The sequence below is a fragment of the Aspergillus luchuensis genome, chromosome 8 (assembly GCF_016861625.1).
Source record: "Aspergillus luchuensis IFO 4308 DNA, chromosome 8, nearly complete sequence".
NCBI lineage: Eukaryota > Fungi > Ascomycota > Eurotiomycetes > Eurotiales > Aspergillaceae > Aspergillus > Aspergillus luchuensis.
Window position 1 is genome coordinate 2,183,415 of NC_054856.1, and position 24,279 is coordinate 2,207,693.

The 24,279-nt window shown below is 53.1% G+C and overlaps 5 protein-coding genes across 5 annotated transcripts; 3 read left to right on the forward strand and 2 right to left on the reverse strand.

Moving 5' to 3' along the window:
* Nucleotides 1-361: 361 nt before the first annotated feature.
* AKAW2_80782S (putative C6 transcription factor) lies at nt 362-2,976 on the forward strand (the record flags this gene model as incomplete). The annotated part of the gene is made up of 4 exons (XM_041681840.1): nt 362-777; nt 838-949; nt 1,074-1,780; nt 1,884-2,976. The coding sequence occupies 4 exons, from the start codon at nt 362-364 to the stop codon at nt 2,974-2,976; spliced, it is 2,328 nt and encodes a 775-aa protein (XP_041548743.1).
* Nucleotides 2,977-6,551: 3,575 nt separating this feature from the next.
* On the forward strand, nt 6,552-12,107 carry iml1 (GTPase-activating protein IML1; the record flags this gene model as incomplete). Its single annotated transcript, XM_041681841.1, has 1 exon — nt 6,552-12,107. The coding sequence occupies one exon, from the start codon at nt 6,552-6,554 to the stop codon at nt 12,105-12,107; it is 5,556 nt and encodes a 1,851-aa protein (XP_041548744.1).
* A 527-nt stretch (nt 12,108-12,634) lies between these two features.
* AKAW2_80784A (uncharacterized protein) lies at nt 12,635-16,270 on the reverse strand (the record flags this gene model as incomplete). The annotated part of the gene is made up of 1 exon (XM_041681842.1): nt 12,635-16,270. One exon carries the CDS (start codon nt 16,268-16,270, stop codon nt 12,635-12,637), a length of 3,636 nt encoding a protein of 1,211 aa, XP_041548745.1.
* A 1,206-nt stretch (nt 16,271-17,476) lies between these two features.
* ESF1 (pre-rRNA-processing protein ESF1) lies at nt 17,477-19,744 on the reverse strand (the record flags this gene model as incomplete). The annotated part of the gene is made up of 2 exons (XM_041681843.1): nt 17,477-19,593; nt 19,678-19,744. The coding sequence occupies 2 exons, from the start codon at nt 19,742-19,744 to the stop codon at nt 17,477-17,479; spliced, it is 2,184 nt and encodes a 727-aa protein (XP_041548746.1).
* A 2,667-nt stretch (nt 19,745-22,411) lies between these two features.
* On the forward strand, nt 22,412-23,685 carry AKAW2_80786S (uncharacterized protein; the record flags this gene model as incomplete). The annotated part of the gene is made up of 4 exons (XM_041681845.1): nt 22,412-22,429; nt 22,488-22,564; nt 22,756-22,951; nt 23,158-23,685. 4 exons carry the CDS (start codon nt 22,412-22,414, stop codon nt 23,683-23,685), a joined length of 819 nt encoding a protein of 272 aa, XP_041548747.1.
* Between the last annotated feature and the right edge of the window lie 594 nt (nt 23,686-24,279).

Genomic DNA, 24,279 nt, shown 5'->3' on the forward strand with positions numbered 1-24,279 from the left:
TAGCCCGAAGGATAGTCTTCTGGTCCAATTTCACTTGGTGTTCCGGAGACGCGAGCCGATTTCCGCCCAACTTGTGGCGAGACCAAACCCGGCAATTAACTCCAGCCTACCACACTTCTCCCTTGACCGGCTCTGGGTCCCTTCCGGCCAACAAGCGTTAAGCTGTTGCTATGAATCTCACCAAAAACCGCCCTGTCCACTATTATTATTCTCTCCTGGTCTATAGTGACCCTTATGCCCAGTCCTCGCTAATCAGGAGTGTTTGCCCGTATTTGCTGTTGCTGGGTTCGTCCGTGCTATTGAGGGTTGGGACCAAGGGGGCTGACAAGTTTTCTCGCCTCGCCTCGTCTTGTCTTTGACAATGAGCGACAACAACCGGCCCCCTCCTTTCCCTTATCCCTCTTATTCCTCGTCCGCCTCGTCCGACCTCCCGGACAGTGAACCCAAGTATCATAACTGGCCGGTGCCTCAGTACTCACAGCCTGCTTCTTTCGGTCCGTCGGTCTCTTACAAGTCCGTCCCCGTCAGTCATGCTGAGACCCCCGCTGCTGGCGGCTCCCGGAGCGCTCCTGGGGATCGCACAGTGAACTCCAAGGTGGCCATCCCCAGGACTGTGAGCACGAGCACCTGGACCAGCAGTGGCCGAGTCAGCCGGGCTTGTGAGAACTGTCGAGACCAGAAGGCCAAATGTAGCGGTCACCGCCCGACTTGCCAGCGTTGCCAGGAGTCGGGCATCCGCTGCTCCTATGGAGATCGGAAGCGCGAAAAGATGGCCAAGTGCGTTTACGTGACTGCTTCCAAAGTTGATCGATGAATCTATCTGACGGTGGGTTCTAGGCAGCTCAGTGATCTGACAACCCAGGTCCAGGTATACGAAGCCGTTATGCGAGAGATTGCTCCGAAGCTGGACTCGCAAACGGCCCAATATGTCGAACGAATTTTGCACGATGTAAGATCCCTTGAATCCATCCATCCTCTAGGTGGCCGAACTCTCCCGCTATTTTTTTATTATTCTTCCCTTCCCCTCTAGACCCCATTCCCAGCCCTGTTTAACATAAAGAAACCCATTACAGCAAAGAGACGACCATGACCAACTCGGTGGTGCACATGGGTTGTCCGCATCATCGGCCGCCAAAGTAGCCGATGCAGCCCTTCTGGGGCAGCCCTCACCAGGTTCTTCGCTGGCGGCTCTAGACTATACCAACGAAGACTTTAACCGTGACGAGAAGATACAAGCCATGGGCTTTGTGGGTGAACATTCAGAGATCGCTTGGATGTACAGATTGAAGCGCCTTCTGGAACGATCGAAATCCGCATCCCCCCGAGAGACCTGGGATCGACATTCGGTCTCCTCCGTGAATTTTTTCCTTGACGACTCGGATATCCCAGTTATTGATGATGTTGATCCATCTCAACGACCCCCTATTACGGTGGCTGACCAGCTTGTCGACAGCTATTTTCAAGCCGTCCATCCAACGTTCCCAATCGTGGGCAAGATGATTTTTCTGGCACAGTACAAGTCATTTTACTCGGCCCCTCATGTACGGCCGGGTAAAAGATGGCTTGCAATACTCAACTTGGTCTTCGCGATCTCTGCGAGACACGCGCGTCATTTGTACAATGACGTGGAGAATGGGACCGACGAGAGCTTGGTCTACTTCTCGCGGGCATGGAAGCTTAGCATGAATGATACAGCACTTCTCGAGCACCCAAATCTGCAGCAAGTACAAGTGGAGGGGCTGACTTCGTTTTACTTAATGTCCATAGGACAAGTCAACAGGTATGCACCTTCCGGGATTCCTTCTTACGTTTCAGGGCCCATCTCTCGGTGGTTGCCCGCATTTCCCGCATCTTTCTCTGATTTGATAAAACCCATCTCGCAGGTCCTGGCGAATCTGTGGTATGTCCATCCGTTCGGCTGTCACGATGGGGCTGAACTTGAGAAGCGAGAGCAATGCGATTGTTCATGTGTCCAAGGAGACGCGTTATCGGGTATGGTGGTCCCTATATATGCTGGATAACTCACTTTGTGTCATGACGGGCCGCCCACCGAGCACCAATGATGTTTTCTGCACCACGCCGCTCCCAGTTCCTTTCAAGGAGGAAGAATTCATGGACAACAAGGTCGTCCAACTGATCGCGGATCACGAAGCTCGAAATATCTTCATGGAAACCTTTTGTTTACGGGTTCCTGGAAAATCTCCCGACAACGCGGGAACGCCCGACTCTTTCCGGCTACAAATGAATTCGTTCGGCAAACAAAGTGACCAGGTTGCTGCTGGGGCCATCGAAGCGCTCACACCAAACACCTCGCTCTATTTTCTTTATCATATTGACCTAGCGCTGATCATGCGGGAGTCGGTTGACCTTCTGTATGCTCCAGGGGCAGCTCGAAAGTCATGGCGAGAGATCGAGGGGTCCATCTCCATGCTGCATGGCAAGGTTGAAGCATGGCTTTCCAGACTTCCGCCAGCCTTCCACTTCACTAAAGGGGCACCCGCGTTCGAGAGGCAACGGGCGAGCCTGGCGTTTCGCTTTTGCAGTACCAAGATGCTCATTACGCAACCGTGCCTAAACCGTCTCGCCCAACAGAATTACGGCAACGACCCACCGGGACGATTTTGCGAGACCATGTCAACTGTGTGTGTCGACCTTGCCGGCCAGATGCTCGACTTACTGCCCGATCCCCCGGACCTCGCTTGGGTCTATGGGGTCTCCCCCTGGTGGTGCATCTTACATTATCTGATGCAGTCCACCACCGTTCTCATCATGGAATTGCTGCTGATGACGAGACCCGGAAGTGCCAAGTTTCGGCGGGTGCTGGCGCAGGTGTCCAAAGCGACCGGCTGGCTGGCGGAAATGTCGACGAAGGATCCCTCCTGCCAAAGGGCCTGGCTAGTGTGCAAGGATCTTATCGCTGAGCATGCCCCCGACCTTGGTGATATCGCCAGCCCCGCCGACCGTAGCAAATCCTGACTGTCCGCATGGTGCAAACATTCCATGATGATCTCTCCCTCACACCTTGCGTTTCCGAAACAAGCCCGACAACTGACCGAAGGTCCCTGTCCAGTGAAGCCTTGGACTCACCCACTGTAGTGGGCTACTCCCCCCGTCAGTAACCATTAGTGGTCGCGCTGATTAGAGTGTCTCCGTCGAGGGAAAATAATTCGCTTTGACGCGGTCATCTCTATTTCCCTACACTATCTATTATCATTGGACTGAACTGGTACTGGAGTAGGTCTCATTCACATTATCTTATTTTCATTTTTTTTTCTTCCTATTTCCAATTTTCCATTTCTCCCCCCATTTTCTCTGCTTTCTTCTTTCCCTTCTTTCCTGTTTCTACTCCTACCCCGTGACCCCTCTAGAGATTGGAACAGGCTTTCTATGATTGTCAATAGATGTAGACAACCCCGGCTCTGCACCGATGAATCTCGAGGAGTGGATCTACATAGCGCAAGCCCTGTCTTAAAGTAAGTCGCAACCCACCCGTGGCGTCCAGCAATTCGCACGGGGTCTTGCCTCATTTTGACAATCTCATTGCTCCCCCATTACTGTTGCAGCAATTCTACGGCAGCCCCCCCTTTTCTGTCCAGTTTGTCAGGCCCACGGACCCCCACAGGAGAGTAGAATTGATCGTCGAGCCGCGAAGTGCAGGGCATCAGGCGAACTTTGTCCCAATCGGGCTACGGTCCGAACTGCACTTCCGCCTTTATTGGGCATCGATCCGATATTGGAGACGCCCTAGAGGAGATGGGAGCCTTGATTGGCCCGACACTGGCTGGGATCCAGTTTTCATGTCGATGTGCATTTCGATCCTTTGGATTCGATTTTCTTTTCTTTCTTATCTATCTACCACATATTGAAACTGGAGTCCTCTGAATTTGATTGGAAGCTGAAGGCTCGTAAGATGCTTGGACTTTTTGCGCGCAGCTGGGAATGCGGCTGCCTTGCTCGACAGGCATTCGTTGTGCTGCTACAACTGGCACCATGGCTCTGACAGGGTCCCCCAAAGAACTAAGACAAGGCTAGAAATATGCAATGGGCTTGTACGCAACCCACTGCAGTCTCCATGTTACTAAAGTCTCTCCCTCCCCTTTGGCACCTTCCCCAGGCGTTGAGTGTCTGTCGGTACAGCTGGAGAGTAGCTCGATGACTCCTTGCAGTCGCGTTCTTCGGAGTGGGCCGACACTTTCCATCTCAAGCGGGTTGCTGTCATTTGCTGGCAAGCACTTCCGTCACCGTGCGGAACGGTACTTTATTGTGCTGCTGTCTGCAAGGTCGATTCCTGTCGGGCTTAGCTTACCGTTCATCCATTCCCCTGCTTGCAGCTAAAGCTTGCTGCCCGTTGGGGGTTGATCCGTGGTTGGGAGAAACTCTCGGCCATGGTCCGGCTGGTCATGGGTGCCAGATCCCTCACGGGTCTAGACGAAAAGACCGGCCAAGTCAATTGCAGAAAGGGGAGCGATAACAAGAACTTACGCTTGCCATATGTTAAATAGATAGGAAAAAAAAAAAAAAAAAAAAAGAGAAAACAAAGGGGAAGAGCAAAGAAAAAGGAAAGAATATGGACCAAGAAGACACTGCTCATGGTTAATGGTGAAGGGGTGCGTGAGGCTCCAAGCATTTACTGATTGGGAAAAGTTGGGCAACGACCTCACCACTCACCACCCAGTCATCCATCGGTTTTCAGGTACAGCTGGTGACTCGCTTCGTAATTCCGCCAATTCTTGTGCTAAATATTGAGCCACTGGCTTGATCTAAGTGCGCTCGATCAGAGCTGTTCCGTGTTGCTCTCGTTTCTCTCGCGCCAGGGAAGGGGGATAGTGTGGCAGGGAGAAGGAGGCACTTCGGCAGTGTACGGATCCTCGATCTGGAGAAGGCAAAAGGACGCTGCATGGACTATGGGGCCAGCTAGGCTACAGGCTAGCGCCGATAGCGTCCGGGTTTGCGGTTCTTCTGTTCAACTACTGCTGATCCAAATCTGACCTATCCATTTGGCGAGATGCTCCGAAGCACGCCATGGTGCGAACCATGATTTTAACCTGGGCTAAAAACACGATAAAAGACAAAAATAGAGGAACGGAGGGAATGGAGTGGAAGCCCATTCGAATGCGTGGCTGCTGGCTCAGATGAAAATATCCTCCACCATGGCTTACGCATGGCCCCAGCGTACCCAAATAGGGTCCAGATCCCGATGTCAGAGATCAAATCCCGACGCCGCTAAAATGAGCCAAGCCAAACCATCCAGTTTTTTGAAAATCTCCTGCTGACCTCACCATTTGCATGGCCACCCTTTAATACTGTCCATTGTACTTGTTGGCATACGCGAGACTAGCAAACCAGACCGCGTAGGACAGCGTATCAGGGTGAAGTAGTATAAACAACCCCCCCCTATAGATGGGTCCAAGATATGTCTGTCAACGTGTTGATGTCAGGTCTTGCACAGACTGGCGCAGACAATTGCATTATCAGGTCTCCATCCAGCCATCCCAGGCCGTCACCACCAGAGGAAGCGGCACATTCCGGTCCCTTTCATTGGTGATGTTCGGTTAATCTCCATCACCGCGCGGGCCTGATCATTACCGATTGGTTGCATTTGAAGAGGGTTTTTTTTCCCGCCGCGGTGGAAAGTTGGATGGATCGTCTTCGGGCCAGCCCATCTGCGATTCACCGTTTCGAACCATTCCGAAGTCACTAGTTTGTTCTCCACAACCTGCTAGCTGCCTGCCTCGGCGTCGGCAGACTCCTTTCCTGCATTATTTACTGCATTGGGGTGTACATACTCCCAACGCATGACAGGACGGACCTTACTGTCTAGTCTGTCTACGTTGCACGACTCGCTCCATCCGGGAGAAAGGGAAAGGGAAAGACCGACGGATCGTTTCATGCCCTTCAGATTCCGATCATGCGTAATGGAACCAATCACCAGCTGGTATCGGCTGGCGCAGGGAAAATTCACGATTGTGGGCGCACCTGGGCATGCGCACTGCGCGACTCGCATCAGTCTCTATCTAAAATTCAGGCTTAGTAGGTGTGCCTTGTCATGTAGATCTCAACGAAAAAAAGTACTTTTCGTTCGTATCTTCGGATGGACGGAGATCTCGGACTCGATCCGAGAAGGGCAGCTCGGGCTGCCCTTTGGGTCGAGATTCGGTTGGATTCCTGGTCCCCGAATCTTTTCGGTCCCTTTCAAATGCTTCGCAGGATCTGCTGTGATCCTGAGGCAGGAATGTTTTATGGCATCATAACTGCCTCAGGCGTACGTCACTCCGGCTCACGTGGGTGATTATATAATTGCACGTGATGTAACAGACTGATCTTACACCGCCTTCCCTTGTGGATGCGGAGGCTGTCACATGATGTGGGGAAAGTCACGGGCACTGCATCAAGCAATCCATCAATAATCAATCAAGCATCAATCATCAATTCAGCTAGCCACGGTGCCAATGCGCCCCAATCACCTCAATTATTCCACTTGTTCGTTAGCTAATTGCTAGACTGATTCTCATCTCAATGGTCATTCAACCATGCGACGGTGACGCTAGAGAATGTCGTTGCGGGGCCCTATGAAGCGTTCGCACCTGCGGCAGGTGAGCGCCGCCAGTATCGACACGCTTTCCAGCTCGCGCACCGCCGAGCTTCCTCGTGGTACGCCCCGGGATCGCTCCTCCACTCCCGATGACAAGGCAGCCCGACTCTCATCCACCGGACTGGACCGTCGTCAATGCTCCCTCTGGGTCCATGATGAGACCTTCTCCAAGGAGGAGATCCTGTTCAACCAGGCCGCCTTCAGCGACACCGGCGTGCAAGTGGGCGATGTCATTGAGATATTGCCCGCGCGCTTTTCGGGCGATGCCCCCTATGCCGCCAAAGCAGACATGGGAGCCCGGTCGCTGCGCGAGAGTCATGTCGACCTGAACTCGTCGCTGCCGGCGAACCCCATGTCCAAGTTCAAGACTCCGTTGCAGAGTCGATGTCTCTTCGTGGTCAAGCCGCTCCCACAGGAGATCAAGACCCGTCACCCAAAGCTCGAATTGTCGGTCACGAGCAGCGTGGCTAACATCTTCGGGTTCAAGAACCGCACCGCGGTTCACATCTCCATTGTGGAGCGTGCGCAATGCTCGGCCTCTCATGTGGATATCTCCTTCCGCGATCAGTATCTGGTCCGTTCGGACATGTGGAGACTGGTAATGTCGGAATTATCGGAGAAGATCGTCTACAAGGGCCAGAAGATCGTGTTCATGGGGAGTATCAAGGCCACGGTCAAGAATATCTTCATCCGGGGCAAGAAGGTCCTCTCGGGCTTCTTCTCCCCGCAGACTATTCCCGTGTTTCGAAGCGAATCGGCCAAATATGTCCTCTTTATTCAGATGTCGAGAGAGATGTGGGACTTTGACTCTGAAGGTACAGGGGATATTCTCTTTAGTAGGGTCATCAATGGCTTTCTGCCGGAGTTGTTCAAGCGCTGGGCCAATTCCGACGCGAGACATCTGGTCACCATTGTGTTGTTTACGCGCGTGGAATATGATCCGTCGGCCATTGGGCCCTCCTCGAGTCTTACATCAGAGAGTTTGCACAACAACTTCACGCCAAATGGTGCGCCGACTAGGGACTTTTACCGTGTGGTCGTAAATGATATGGCGAGTGGCCATTGGACCACCATTCTGGATGAGCTGAAGAAGGACTTTCGAACCTTTTTGAGGGACGTATCGATTCTCAAGACTACAGACGACATCAAAACGCCCACTATCGATGGGGTCAAGGTGGCCCCTCGAGCCCAATCTGCCACCATCGCCGGACGGCCCAGCACTGCGCTTCGCGGGAACATTCTCGAAGCGATCCATTTGGCCTCATCTCATCTGGCGTATGATCACATTGATCGCGATATGGTGCATACGGGAACTTCGATCATCGTCATCACTCCAGGAAGTGGCGTTTTCGAGGTGTCCTATGAGTCTCTAGCCTCCACGACGGAAGCATTGACGAATCGAGGTATTGCCATTGACTTGGTCTGCCTTAGTCCCATGCCGCTGCACTCGGTGCCTTTGTTCAAATACCGCGAGCCGGCACAGAGAACACAGAGCCCTTCGTATGGAGGGGACATTCAAGACGGCGGCTATTCGCCTGAAATGCGTCTGTCGTTCGCAAGCCTAGCCAGCAGGGGCTCGCACCTCTCGCCAAAGTCGTTTCCTGGAATGGGCGCAAGACCCTGGTCTTCACACCGTAACGAATGGAATTACGGCATTCCTCACTGGCTTGACATTTCGTACTGGAATCCTGAGACGTACAGAGAGGCTCGACGCATTCTGAAGAAGGATCCTAACGCTCCAATTCCATTCACTGTCACCAAGCAATCGAAGGTCTTCGTGCCGCGCGTGCGGATGTATGAGATCCAGATGATGGGAGTCATGGAAAGTGAACAGTCGAATATTTCCATTCCTTATCTTCTTGAAGGACAGGGTATCTCGAGAAGGTCAAATCACGCGATGGCTTTGAGTCCCGCGAATATAAGCCCAGGAAATCTGCCTTTTAAGCGAAACTCGCCCTTCCGACATCAGCTGAGTGATAGCCTCCGACCCGAGCCATTTCTCCAGAACATAGCAAGCTCCAAAGATGCGATGTTGCCCAAGTCGCGAAAATCCTCGAAGTCGGTGGTTTCGTGGATGGACCAATATGACGAAGGAGTGTTCCATCCGTTTCCTAAGCGCCGTCAGCGCCCGAAGCCGACGAAGCCAAAGCGACCCAGCGAGCCAGAAGTGCAAGTGTCAAATGCACACGATCGACTGTCCGCTCGGTCTGTGACTCGCTTGAGGGAAAATGAAACCAATTCAAACGAACGCGCCCAGACGACGTATTCCGCGCCCCGGAAGATTGATGCTACGCTCCCGGTCCCGAAAAAGCCCGTTCCTACGCGAACGGTGTCTCCGAAGAAGCCTGCTCTAAAGACCTCTTCCAGCGCCCGGATCCCACGGATTTCGCGTACGATCAGCTTTGCTCTGCGGGGTCTGAGTGCCACTCCTCCCAGAGCTCAGGCGAGCACGGAAGTCAACGTCGAGCATGCTCGCGGGCAATCGACAGCAAATGTGAAGAAACCCACAGGCATGTTTGCTGATACGCGAAGTGTGGACTCTCTCAGCATATCGGATTCTGCGTCCACGAAGACCGTGATCGATCTCTCGACGACACCGACTACGCCCCAGAAGCAATCTCACAATAGCTCAGCAATCACCCCCTCGCGGCCCATAGAGATCAAGGTTCCCCAGAAGCAACCACCCGAGGATGATGCGGAGCAAGGCGACCGCCCTATCACCGAGTCATACTCAACTACAACGACTGAAATCCCTATACCCGGTGAAGCTCGCCATGAAGGCCGGGCCAAAAGGCCGCATCCACGGGTGACGATCAATGGAAGCTCGCGGGACGCATCCAAGAGCGCGCCTTCCAAGGCTTTGGCGCCTTGGGTTCGGTCCATAAATCCCTGCAATACGCCAAAAGACGTCTTACGAGACACCAGCTGGTTTGGGCGTTGGCAGCATGCGTATCCGAGACCTCCACATGTAGCTGTTGTCAAGTGGAAGAGCTTGAAATCCCCTGCTATCCTGCCCTTGACTACGGAAGAGTTCCCGACGGCGACCGAGCTGGCGTCGGATTACTATCAAACTCCCTATCGCGTGTTCCCGAACGACGATGCGGAGGGTGTGGAGCCGCCGAAAACACGGGGCGTGCTTCTACGTGAAATGATCTCGCTGCGTCTATCTCATGGGTTCCAAATAGTCGTCGGCAAGAACGTCGTTGAAGTGTCGGGCCAGTATTCCCTCGAGGCACCCAACGTGTTCGATACACGAAGCCTGGAACGAGACGGGGCAACTGTGTTCTTATCGAAGGGCAACACGATCCATCGACTTGTGTGCATCGACGAGGCCGAGATCGAAGTGACTCGATACACCCACCGAAACTCGGCCATGCTGGCGTCCCACAAGACCAACGACTTCACCATGTATTCACCAGCCATGCGCACGATCCTGAGCCCGGAATATGAAGTCAAAAATATCCGACTGGATCCAACACTGGAAGAATACAACTGGAACTATGCAGACAATTACGTGGCCGGACATCGCGAGTACCTCTTTAGCCCGGCCCAACAGCTGCAATTCTGGCGGGCGCGTTATGTGCTGATCCCGATGCACCTGCAAGTCAACTCTCGCCGCCAACTTCAGTCGTACAACGAAGACAATGAGGAAGAAATCCATCTGCTGGGAATCAATCAGCTCACGCATATCTGGCAGCGGCACAAGTACGTTCCGCCTGAGGAGAAGCTGTTCGACACAGCCCGCAAGAAGCGGGAGCAAAACCCCTTGAACATCATGTACCAGACACGGAATTCCTCCGAGGTCGTGGCAGCTGAACTGGATCGAATCATCCTTACAGATCCCGGCCTGGACAATTCTCCAGCCCAGCTGCTGCCGGAGTCGGAGCTGCTGGAGCGATCGAGCATTAGTTTGACAACACTGGCGCAACTAATCCAGGGTGAGAAGGGCGTCCGGATGATGGATCGACGGTGGCACTGGCGCCTGCACTACAATTGCTTCATCGGCTTCGAACTGACGACCTGGCTTCTCCAAAACTTCCGCGACATCGACAGCCGCGAGGAGGCAGTCGAGTTCGGCAACGAGTTGCTGAAGCACGGCCTCTTCCAGCACGTAGAGCGGCGCCACAACTTCCGCGATGGCAACTACTTCTACCAGATCTGCAGCGAATACCGGGCCTCTCGCCCAGAGTCTCGCGGCAGCTGGTTCCCTCAGATCCGGGCCGACAAGCCAGCTGCCTCCACCCCGACTGGAGAAAACCCCCGCGACTCGCCCATCAGCCACTCGCGGTCAGAAAGTCTGGACGAGGCCGCTCAGCCGGCCCCAAATACCCCCTCAAAGGGGAAGAACAAGGCCGCCATCATGCTATCCAAGACAATGAAATACGACGTCGATCCACGCAAACGATCAAACCGCCCTGAGGTCATCGACCTCCACTATGACCGCCTCCACAACCCCGACAATTGCTTCCACATCGAGCTCAGCTGGATGAACACAACCGCCAAACTAATCGAAGACGCCGTCATCTCCTGGGCCTCAACAGCCGAGAAATTCGGTCTCAAACTCGTCCAAGTGCCCATCGCCGAAGCCTGCGCCATCGACGAAACCCAACCCTTCCGCAAACCCTACCGCGTCCAACTCAAACTCCCCCCTCCCAAGGGTCCCCTCCCGTCCCTCTTCCAAGCATCAACCTCCTCCTCAACCACCCCCACCTCCCTCACCCAACCCTCCCCTCCAGACCGGCACTACTACCAAAAAGCCCTTCTCCGGCGCTTCGACTTCGTCCTCGACTTCGAAGCCCGCTCCGCCTTCCCCGCCGACGTCGAAGTCTCCTACTCCTGGGGCATCCCGGACTACCGCTACCCGCAATACATCCACCGATCCGGCAGCCTCCTCGTCCAAATCACCGACGACGGCGACTTCCTCTTCCTCGCCAACCGCCTCGTCAGCACCCGCGCCGCCGCCACCAGCCGCGACCGTCTCGACCGTGACCGCGACCCGCAGCAGCCACAGCACCGCACCCGCGCCGGCACCTACGACCCCGGCGATCGCGCCTCCCCGCGCCTCTCCCCACTAACCCGTCCCACAATCCTCCCCATCCCCCACGACGTCAGCACCAGCATCACCAACAGCCCGCGCCACTTCCCCGCCTCCACCGCCGCCGCCGCAGCTAGTCTCGACTCCTCGAACTTCTACCGCGCGCCGGAACACATCCTCACCAACTTCGAGGACTTCTGTCGGGACCCTATCCGTCTTGAACAGTTCTACAGCGAGTCGCATGTCCGTCCGACGAGTACGCGCGTCGAGCCTACGGCGTTGTTGGATACCGCTATCCCGTCATTGGAGTTGCCGGCGAGTGTGGTCAGCCATCATCCACACTTGGGAATCACCTCGGGACCGGGGTTGATGAGTAGGGCGTCGCATAATGGGACGTTGCCGACCATTGAGTCTAGGGCTAGGGCGTCGAGGGATGAGGGGAGGAGTCCGAGGAGTGGGGCGTTGAGGCCGGTTATGTAGGATGTATGTATGTCTGTCTGTATGTAGTAAGGTTGTGTTGGTGGGATTGTTGTGTGTGGATGTGTGGATGGATGTACTGAGTAATCGTAATCTATGGCTAATTATGTTGAATGAATTATATGATGTATTTTGGCGAAGTACGTGTATGGGGTGTTTAGGTATCATGTGTGAGTGTAAAGTAGTGTGGTGGTGACGTTCGTTAGTTGTGTTCGAACGGAAGGTCAGGATGGGATTGACAATCAAGTAAGTATTATAGAAATTTGTTATGTTATATTCAGTAGTTATCTGTGACTGATGTAGTCTGACTTATCTACATAGTGAGATACAATGTGAGGGAGGCAGGCATGGGTGCGGTCATATGTATGCTTGGGCGAATGAGAAACTATAATCAACACATGGGTATCATGATGATATATCAAAGCGCAAAAAAGAAAACAGAACTGTATAAGGGCATCCCCGGTAAGAACAGGGAGAAGAGGTGAAAAGTATGAATCCCAATCATAGACCGCCCCAACTACACAACAGGCCTACCACGCCTCTTCAACATCAAGGAGCCATTTACGAATGCCCTCACGTAATGTGTTATCACCTCCTGTCTGTACTCGCCGGCGGTCCCGGTCTGTGGGCCCCAGCTCGCCTTCATCTTCTCGGCAGTGCTCTGCGGTTACACTGCGAACAACCTCGTCGAGCGCGCTTAAGACAAGTTTGCGACACTCGGTCCGAGGAACCTCCACTGGGCGCATCTCGTCCCGACTCAGCACGTCTGACATGTGCTTGTCCTCAGTGCGCCGAGTGCGCGTGGGCGACGGAGCCCGGGAGTGTACCATTGAGGAAGGTCCGCTCTGAGCAAGAACTCGTTCTAGAGCGTCCACCAGTGTGCCATCCAAATCCATCACGTGCTCTTCTACAAAGCGTTCTTCTACATCACTTGAGCCAAACCCATCAGATGAAGAACTAGCGGACGATTTGCTGGAAGCAGTAGCTTGAGAAAAGAAACTGGTCAGCTGAGACGCAGACGCCGAGCCGCCGGAGACATGACGAGGGGTGCCGGGTTGGGGAGAGAACGAAGGCGATGTGTTGCGCCAAGAAGCACTCCCGACTTTACGACGTAGCCGCAGCCGCTTCACCGTGAAGGTTCGCACATCCGCAATGAGAGTGGTCGCAACATCAACCCATCGTCCGGATCCGTCCGCATCAAGACACGCGGCTTGGCTTGACATCGGTTCTGCTTGCATGGCACGCTTGATGTCAGCCTCGAGCCCATTATAGGGCCGGACCGCTTGAAGTAAGAAGTCATCATGGAAGCTCTTCAGCCAGCCAGCAACGTTCATGTTAGGTCCATCACTGTCTTTCAAGGTAGAGGGAAAGCCGGATGTGCTGCTGTGTGTAGACGCTACGGCGTCAACACTAGTAACCGACGTTCGTGTCTTCTTTGGTGATGCCATTGTGGAATCGCCAGATGAAGAAAGCGAGACAAATCCGGGCAAAGGAAGATCAACATCAACAATGCCATCATCTCCTCGGACCGACAACTTCAGCGACGACTCTCTCGCTTGGTCCGTAGCCGCAGCCTCATCAGGGGCATCATCGTCTTCATATCCATGGTGGGCATTTGAAGCCTGCGGAATGGAAATATGGTTGCTAGTTGCGCTTTTCGGAGAGACTTCAGTAGGTCCGAGCGAGGCCTCCTTAACCATCTGACTCAGGGTGGGAGGAGGGCGCCTCGGAGGATTTGTGTACGCTGACACGGACCGTTTGCGGGTGTCTGTTGGTGCCACAGATTCGCTGTCACCAGTAGACGATTCCTGACGGGCGCTCCACAGACCGGAGAATATGTTGCCCCATCGACCATTAGCAGATGGTATACTGCCATTCGCACTAGTGTTTGTGCTTTCGCTTCGTTGGAGGCTCCTCAGCAGCGTTTCCGAAGCGAGGCTGTCAGGCCCGTCAGCCACTGCTTGGTCCGACCCTGCGCGCTCGGAGCGGCCTTGAGAAGCAAAATGGGGGACCGGAACAGTACTACCCGGAGTGGTGGTTGATGTTGTCGCTGCACTCGTATTCCTCGCGCGCATATCCTTGGCGTGGACGGGCACGCCTAATGCTCGAATAGAGCGAGCGTCGGATCCCCGGCGCATGGTAGTGAAGTCCGGTGTCACCGACGGCTCGGTCTCATCCGTGGAACGATGCGCCGTCTCGCACGACGAAACGCTCACGGACCGCTGGTGCTGTTCTCTTTCACTAAGAGTGAGGCGTTGTGCGCGAGATCGACGTTCCATCACTCTTCGCAGGGACTCCTGCCGCAGAACCGGGACATTTGGCGGGCTCTGAGAAATAGCCCTTGTGGAAGCCGCGGTGCCCGGCCTGATAGGGGAAGGGAGAGGCTCGAAACGCTGTTTCGGTGGAAGAAATACTGCAAGCAAGAAAATAAGTCTCCGCGCCGTCATCTTGTCAGGCGATATAATGACAGTGCGGTGAGCAAGAAGCGGGTCAGAATCCTGCTGAGCCTTCTGCTGTAAATAATGCCTCCGTCGGTACCACTCGGGACCGAGGGCATTGAGCCACTCAGTATGGTTGCCCAGGAATGCTGTAATGAGAACAAGGAAGAAGAAGCTGTGGTCCTTATCTCCAATGCTGCGAATGATGGAGCGGCCTTCCTCACGCCACACGCCCCACCGATTCTGGCCGGTTACGACGAATGGCATTTGCAACGCCGTGCTAATGCGACGGCTGCTGCGGATCGCTTCGTCTCGTAGCCTGGAATTTACGGCCAAGATGTTCGCAGGCAGGTGGACAAAAGTTTGATTTGTTCGTTGCATGTTTGGGGGTTTGGCTGGCTTTGGATGCATGGCTGAAGAGGAATCTACCTTTTTCAGCAGAAAGAGGATTTCTCTTCGCGAAAGTCTCTCCAAGTGGGACAGGGTGCGGTTTATTACATCCCAATGATCAACCAGAAGATCAATGCGCTCATCCAGGCTCGCAGGTGGGCTCGCAAGGGACAAACTGTCATCGAGGAAACCCCCACGGAAACGGTAGTCCGAGTCCAAAGAGCACGACATTCCCGGTTTGGGAGAGTCCGGACCCTGGGCATTGAACCGTGAGGCCGGTCGCCCTGCGTTCCGAGAGAGGAGCGGGATCTGGATAGTAATTGCCACAGCATACATCGGTGTCTTTTTCTCCTTGATCTTCCGACGCTTCGTGACGTCTGGAAAAGGAAAACCGCTGTTCGGAAGTGAGTCTTGGTTCACAGAACCAGCTGCGTTCATGCCATCCAGAGACGTCTCACCACCTTCGGGTAGATGGACGCTGAACATTCTAGTCAGGAGTATCGTAACCTTTGCTGGCGGTCTGGACTCGTTCCCGCGGCTGGTGCCTGTAAAGGCTGATTGACTTCCAGTTGTATACGCGCGCGACAGAGAGTTGCGGGTTGCAGGAGATGTAGGTGCAGTTTTGCCAGGTTCATCGTCGGCAGAGATGATATGCATCTTCGTCGATGACCCCCTATAGCTAAACGCACTGCTGCCGAAAATACAATTTAAAAGACCGGTATCATTCGAGTCCGCAGCATAGCGAGGGTGGCTAGGTTCATGATAGCTTCCCGCCGGCGATAGTGTGGAACTACGACCACGAGCCCTCATGAAAGCGCCAGACGACATGGGAGGTGACCTCCGTGCCTCCGCGGCGATAGAGAGTGGGCTTGGCTCCGCGGCTGACGACTGCGACAAGTAGCCCCGCCGTGGCCCACGGGTGAGATTCGAAACCGTACGGGCATGTCTCGCACCGGTAGTATTGTCGAACACCTGAGGTTCCAACCCAAGTCCCATAGAAGTCTGATCCTGCGAACTGGCGCGTGTGTCCAACAGGACACAAGCATCTCGATCTCCCAATGCATTTTGTGCAATTATCACCCGGAAATCCTTCAACGGGTCCAACTCGACACCGCCGCGATCATCATAGGCACCAGCCGTAGAAGCGTTCGGGGAATTGTAGGCCGTATGCAGCGGATATGCGTGCGTATGGGAATGTCGGAGGAGACTAGCATCGGGGAATAGTAAGCCAGATGTATGTTCCTCCTCCGTGACGGATTCTAATTGGTGAGCGTTTTTGGCGTTGTAAGTCGCCGGATTTAGAGTAGCCGCGGCAGTGCTCAACAGTCGACCCAGCATGATGGCAATTCGAAATAAGGCAAACCTGCAGGAAGTAAAGGCCAGTGAGAGAATGCCGATGAAGGAGGGATCGAGCACTCGAGCCGAGAAGCAAACAAAAAAAGAAATAATCAAGCTAGGAAATCAAGGCAAGAAACCAACACTCAGACAGATATACTAGAATGAGCTGCAGCACCCATCGTTCAATCCCGCCGAATGCCAACCATGATCAAGCCATCCAGAAGGAATGAACGGGGTGGAGGGCCTTCTTTCACTGTGGAGGCCAGACACGCCCACTTGCAGGGGGGATAGGCAGTAATAGGAGTGGTAAGTGAAGCAAAGTAAGTAGTCGGAAAAGGAAGTGATAGTAGTGAACTAGTGGTAGTAGTGACAGCCCGTGTCCAGAAGGGGGTTAGTCAGCCGCCAATTGGGCCGGAAAGAATTAAGTCACTGGGGATGCAATCGAAGCCAATCGATCCAGATGAATTTAGAGCGACTTCCCACTGCGGAGGGAGACGCAAACAAGTGGGAATGAATTGGCAGGACCGGGGGCTAATGAATTGGCCAGAGGGGAAGGGAAGGGAAGGGAAGGGAAGAGAAGAGGGAGGGAGGGAGGAGGAGGAGGGGAATATTGGGGAAGAAACAGCGACGAGTTCCCGAAAGGGCGGTGAAGCTGGCCGTACCGCACATGATCTCAGCCTCATCTCATCGCGGCCGATCGCCTGCAACTTCACGGCCTTTTGGGCCTGTCAGCGCTCGACTGCCCCCCTGCACACGGCCCAATCCGTCACACAATCACCTCATGTTGCATGGGCTAGGCAGTGTTTGGGCGGGAATCTGCGCCAGTCGGGATTCCAACGCCCCTCAACCCAACTCTGATTTACCAGGATTTCCTCCGTGAATGCCGAATCTATACATTGTCTGTCATGACTCGCCTACGCCCGTCATGGGTTATACATGGTGGAATCAGGGGGGAAGTAGCTTGGACTAATGAGAGCCACAGCGATAGGTCGAATAGTAATACGGCAAGCTACAGCGCAGGGGTACACAAGGAACAAACAATGACATTGCCGTCCAAATCATAGGCAGACGCTCAAAACCTCTCAAATTAAACACAAGAACCTTTTAACCAATGGTATCTGCATCGTCATCCCAGTGATGACGCTTTCATGATAGTTGAGTAGTAGTAGGGGTAGTAGGTAGTCAACTAAATATAGTACAAGCCAATCAGTTGCGCTTGGTCTTTTGCTTCACCTTTTCGACCAGCTTCTTCAGATCATCCGATCCGCCCTCCTTGGACGCACTCTTCTTCTGCTTCTTCTTTTGTTCACGAGGAGCATCCTCCTCGTCTGCATGTTCATCCCGATCCCTGCGTCGCTTGCGACCCTCCTCCAACAGAGCCTTCATACCCGAAGTCGCCTTGAATCGGGGGTTGGTAGGATCGATGGCGAACTCGTGGCTCTCGTAGAGTCGAGCGAAACGAGGATCGGTGACTTCCATCTCGAAGTCGTCCTTAGGAGCTTCAACTTGCTTGCCCTTACTCTTGCCCTTCTTGTTCTTCTTGCGAGCTTGTTTCTCCGCCTTTTCAATCTCGTTCATATCGAAGTGCTTGATGCCAGGCTTGTTGTCGTCAATCATGAGTAGCTCCAGCTCCGCCCGCTTAGCTGCGGCCGCAGCTTCCTCCGCTGCACGCTCCTCCCGCTTCTTGCGCTTCTCTTCCTTACGACGAGCAGCAGCAGTAGCCTTGCCACTAGGGTCGTCGAAGAAGGGATCGTCAAAGCCCAAGTCGTCCTCCTGGGGCTGTTCCTTAGCATCCGAGGCATCAGCGGCATCATCCTCCTGCTCGCCATCCTCACCACGCTTGGTAGCCTTGAGCTTCTCCTTTCTGCGCTTCTTTCTCTCACGCTCCTTGCGAATGTACTTTTCGATCGTAGTCTCATCCTTCTCAGGCTCATTCTCGAAGATGCTGTCGCCCTTAGGGCCACCAGCCAGACCGGAAGTGAAGGTAACCTCCATCTCACCAACAGGACCATCGGACTTGGACGAAGGCGTAGGCTCCGCACCAAGACCAAGTAGAGCCCGGAGACGTTGCTTCTCTTCCTCCTTCTTAGACACCTTCTTTGTCTCCCCATCCCCGCGCGTAGTATCAACAATCTCCACACCACCCTCATCCTCCTCATCATCGGAGCTATCACTAGCCAGATAAGCCTTCAGGTCGTTCTCGTCGATATCCTTGCGACTACCACGGAAGGCCCGAGCCTGAGCTTCCTTGCGCGACTTATCCTCCATATCCCAGGTCAGCTTGACCTTGCTGTGCTGCAGCGCATCGGTAACGAACTCGTTCGGCTGGTACCCATCGGGAATGCGTGTGCACTCGTCGCGGGGCGTATCGTCAGAGAAGTCAGTGTCCTCAGGCACAAAGCGGAGGTCGAAGAAGTTGGCGCTAGACAAGTACTCAGCACCGTCGACGGAATCGTAAACGTGCTTTGCCACGTCCCTGGACGAGAAAGTCAAGATAGCATAGAAGTAACGTAGGCGCTCCAACTGATACTTCCGTAGCTGTGTCGAGTTAAACTCCTCGCCTTTATCCTCCTTCAGCATAGATTGCTTGATCTTCTCTTCCTCCTCATCAGAGTCGAGTTCATCCTCATCATCAGAGTCACCACCCTTCTTCGACGCAAAGATCTCCCTAGGCGGCCCCTCCGTCTCCTCCCTCTCCATCCGCTCCTTGCCAAACTCACTGGGATAAACAGCGACCTTCAACACCCTCCCACCAGTCGGCGCAAAACTGGAGAAGACAGCCATCAAATCCTCCGCGCGGATATTATCCCAATCCAGATTTACCACCGCAATGCGATCCGTAACCTCGCCAGTAGGAACATCCGCCCGCTGCTTATCAGGATATTCCAGCTCCTCGCCAAACCCTTCGAACTCCTCTTCGTCCTCATCTTCCTCGTCGGAGCTCTCCTCCTCCGAGGACGAAGACTCGTCGAATCCTCCATCTCTCGCCGGGTCGTACGACTCTGCCTTTCTCAGCTCTCTAAGCACCTCCTCGTCATCTGCAACGCTGGCATTTTCAAGACCATCGTCCTCCTCGTCCTCGCCTTCTTCTTCATCTTCCTCTCCCTCCTGCGCATCCTCGTCCAGCTGATAGAATCGCTCGAGCTGTTTCTTGGTGTCATCGCTGGCGAGCTTCCGGCCGTACCTATCGACTGCGGCGTTGCGGGAGAAATCCTTGTCGCGCAACATGTGCGCAAAACGCTTGTCGAGCTTAACATGGGTTTGGCGTTTGCTGGGAAGACGGTAGCGAGGGTCGGTTTGGATGTTGGCGAATCTGGGGTCGGCTAGTTGCAGCAAAGAGAATAGGTTAGTTATGTGTTAAATACTCGCTTTGAGATATTAGGATGGATTGATGGTAAGGTACGTACTGATCACCGAGCCGGAGTCATTTTTGGCGGCGCCGGCCTTCTTGCCTTTCTTTTTGTGGTCAGGCATGGTGGCACGCCTGTCGGCAATGAAGTTTTATTCAGATAGAAGTGTATAGAATAAGAAGTTTAAGACCCTCTGGTAATAGAAGAAGAGTGGATCGTCTGGTCAAGGTGATTGCTGAAAAAGTGATGATCATGGATAATTTTTTGGCGGCGGAACCAAAGATTCTTCGGCGAGCCTTGGATGTGGTCCGTGCGTTTCTCCGAAGGTTCAGATTATCTCCGTCGTCTGATTTAGTGGCTGCACATGCTCGTATTGTGTTTTATAGAAATTTTTTTTATTTTCATTATATCACGTATATGTAGTGAGATGCTTATATATATGCCTATTTCCACAGCTCATATACTCCACGCTCAGATTCTGATCGTCACTCAACAGCCGAAATATCTCTTTTCAATCCACCGCGGTTCGCGCTCTTCCTCAATGCGACCAACTATAACCTTAATTCCAGGGAACACTGTGGTCAGTCGCTTCAGTCCGATCTTGCCTGCAGCGCAGGTCACGAAAATGATTTTGTCCTCTTGGACACCGTGGTCAATCATAACACGGACCGCCATTAGAGCAGCACCTCCACTGGACATCTGAGGGTCGAGGAGCATGACGTTCTCGTGGTTCTCAATATTGGGAGGGAGCTTAAGGTAGTGAAGCTCGGGTTCTTCGTTCTTTTCATTGGTCTGGATCAGCACACGACCGGTGATGCAGTCAGGTATGGTGCGCTTGAGCGCGGTCTCTAGGCAAGACCCTCCGCGCAGAATTGCAACGGCAGACACTACACCAGCTTGGTTCAAGCCCTCATAGCTGGTCGATTGAGGTGTATCTACTGCTTGTGATACGTAGTTGGTCATATCCAAAGCCCTGTGCAGTTGATAACAAGTAAGCTAAGATTTGACAAACTCATGCGATGTGCGCGGAGCACAGCGACGCCGGGTTAACTCACTTCTCGATCAGTAAAGCAGCAAGTCGGTCAAAGTAGAACACAAAGTCAACTTGCTCCGTTGCCGGGTCCTGGAGGATGGTGTTCATGCCAACAAATTGCGGTGTTTGAGGCATCATCAAGACGTTAGAAGATAGTTGCTCTTCCGAGGCGATGAGACCAAGTCGGTTGAGCTCTGCATTATGCTTCTCTGACTTCTCATCAAGCTTGCGCTGAATATGCTGCACAACCATTTCTTAAGCCGGAGTTAGTGTGTTGATCCAAGGGAGAAGGAGCAGACACTCTTACCAATGGCCGTCCGGTTTTCGATACCACGGGGAATGATGATGTCTGGAGCTTGTCAGACCTGATTCAGCTTATGGGGAAGTCGTACATACCAGACACAGCTCGTTGGGGTTCAACGTATTGCTTGTATGAGGGCTTCACATAAGTGAACCACTGTTTGACAATACCTTCGACGTCTCTTCCTCTCTCACGAACATCGCGCATGACTAGCTTCCTCTCCGTTAGAGCAGTACCAACCGGTTGAGTAGTAGGATAACTGACTTCTGCGCCCAAGACAGACATCCATGTCTGCTTCAACAAAGATCTATTTAGATAACATGAGCGACGGTTCAGATCTGAAGGATGGGCGGAACTTACCTTGACATCTAGAAGCTCCATGATCCTCGGGTCATGCAAGGCCAAAATACCCTCTAGGATCAATACGCGAGGGGAATACAGGGTACTCGTCTCAGGCTGACGCTGGTGTTCTGCAAACGAGTAAATGGGGATATCTGCTTTCTTTCTAGATAGGTTGAAGAAACCCTGTCAGCTTCCGTATATGGCACGTGCCCCACCAGAAACTACAACAAGAGACTCATAGATCGTACCCTTGCTTCAAATCCCTTAGCGTTTGGACCAGGACATCAAAGTCCAGAGACTCCGGGCAGTCAAAGTCATATTGATTCCGGTGGGCTCTGGCATGATCCTCTGGGGACAAGCTCTTGTAGAAGGAGTCCTATACCACACCGCCGTTAGAGAACACGAAGTGGAAGGATTTATTAGGCTAAACAATTATGAAAGCGGTCGCATATACCATTACGAGAATCACAACCCAGGGAAGATTCAGGGACTTCACAATCTCCATGGCCACCGACGTCTTGCCGGAGCCGGAGCTGCCAGCGATGCCGATAATACTCAAATCCGCCCATGGTGGAGAGTAGCGCCTGTCTGTCGCGGACGAGTATACAGGGGAGATTGACTGCATCTTGCCGACCCTCACCGAGGAACTGACCTGCCAAAACGAAGGGGACTAGTGACAGGCCGGCCTGATCATAACCGGGGGGAAACAAAAGCAAAATTCGGTTTTAGGACACCAGCAGCAAAGAAGCGCCGGCGACACAAGCTTTGGAACCGATAAGAGAGACTTCGGCGATACACTCCAATTCCAAAAGGGACCAAGTGATCGGCGCTTGCCCCAATCGGGACTAGGCGGGACCGTGACCTTCGCTTGCGGCTTTAGGCTTAGCTGGTGAACGTGACCTAACACCCGCCGCTTTTTCTTCCTTTAAATAGAGCTCTTCCTTCCCGCCGTTTCTTTTTCTTCTTCTCTCTTCTTCTCTTCACTCACTCTTCTGCCCCGAGCATCCTAATGGCTCCCGTCTGCGAAGCTTTCCATCTTCACAGACGGCCTCTTGCTCGCTACCAGGTCACTTGACATTCTACTGCGAAATTCCGCATCCACTAAGCTCTCCACCATGTCCTCTGCCAATTACGTATGCGTCCTGACATGCCGTGTGTGCCGCGTGGTTGCCTGGTTTTAACAGGAAGCAGATGTCTCCCTCTTCCTCGACGACGCCAACATGGCATCAGTTCGAACGGAAGGTCGAGGAGGTGAAACCATCCAAAACGTGAGTGATATACCCCACCTTTCCGTCGCGCGCCACGATTGCATGATGTACCTTGAAATCAAGTTGGGAATCTCTCTGAAAAACAACTGAGGAGAATATATTGACTTGTGTTTCTGAACCCTTCGTTTGACTTTGCCTTGTCATCCACATATTTGCCAGATGGACTTCAAATGCTGACTGTCTTCTAAAAGTGATATCAATTATCTAGTCATGGATTACCTAATCACCAACGGCTATCCAGCTGCTGCGAAGAAATTCGCACTAGAGGCCAACATCCAACCCAGAGCAGATATCGAGTCGATTCAGGAAAGAGTTGACATTCGTACTGCAATTCATTCTGGGAATATCCAAGTTGCCATTGAGAAGATCAATGAGCTCAACCCACAGGTAAGACACTCTTTCTATCTCATCCCCTTCCCACCCACCCACGTTGCAAGGATTATACGACGTTTCATGCACCACTCAGAACATCCCTTTTGGGGTTTGTTGATAAACAAACATCTTCAGTCCTCAGTATGAGCAGCAAGACATAAACATGCCGTTACTTGTCATCACATTCATTTCAAAGCTTTTTGCTGACTTGACCGGCTTAGATCCTAGATGAAAATGCCCCTTTACATTTCGCCTTGCTGCGACTGCAGCTGGTGGAGTTGATTCGCTCATGCACCTCTTCCCCCGATGGCGACATCAGCCCTGCCCTTGAGTTCGCGACCTCGCAACTCGCACCGCGGGCACCCACCAACCCCCAGTTCCTCGAGGATCTTGAGAGGACTCTTGCGCTCTTGATCTTCCCGATGGATAGCCTGTCTCCATCACTTGCCCCTTTACTACACCCCGACCTTCGTAAGGACATAGCCAACCGCGTCAACGAAGCCATCCTGCTGAATCAAGGCGCTCGTAAAGAGGCCCGGCTACGCAACCTGGTCAAATTGCGCGCGTGGGCCGAACAGAAAGCCCGGGAGGCTAAGAAGGATATACCCGAGAAGCTGGACCTCGGACTGGGCGATAACCCCAACACCCACAACAGTAATCCCTTGGCCAGTTCGACCAGTGCCAGCCACAATGGCTCTAACGACACCGTAATGACCAATAATGGGGATATCGACCCCATGATCTCATAAATCCAGGCTTCGATCTGCGATCACCTGGTACATAATATTTCCATTTCACGTATCACCACACGAGTTTCTTCGTCTTCGTTCACCATTGAGCACGGCGTTTGGGTGCAGGCTACCAGCAGGTGTCAAACACAACGGCCCTCTTGTAACATTTACGGTTCAATATGGGGATACATAACATATTATGACTTGACATTTGGTCTCTGCCGACAGTTTTGTGTGCGGAACGGATTGAATTTTAGCAATCGAAACAGACCCAACAGGTTCTTCAATTGGCTTATTAGTATCAAACCCATGGTTACCCAGTAGTTAACCATGTTGCAGTTGCCTACCCTGCAGCAACGTCAAGCTATGGGTTGGGGCACGAAACAAATCAACATCATACCACCATGATTGGAGATGCCAAACAATCGCTACTCTGTCAATCGTATATACTTGACAGCACGGTACTTTTGTTGTTTCAGAAGCAGTCGGCAAATGTAGATCTTTTTAATTTGGAAAGCCTCGAAAGGCTCCCATCCCGCTGTCTCTAGCCTTCCGTGGCATATGTTACGCGGGTATAAAGAGCCCCATGAAGCACCGTGTACATGAATTGAC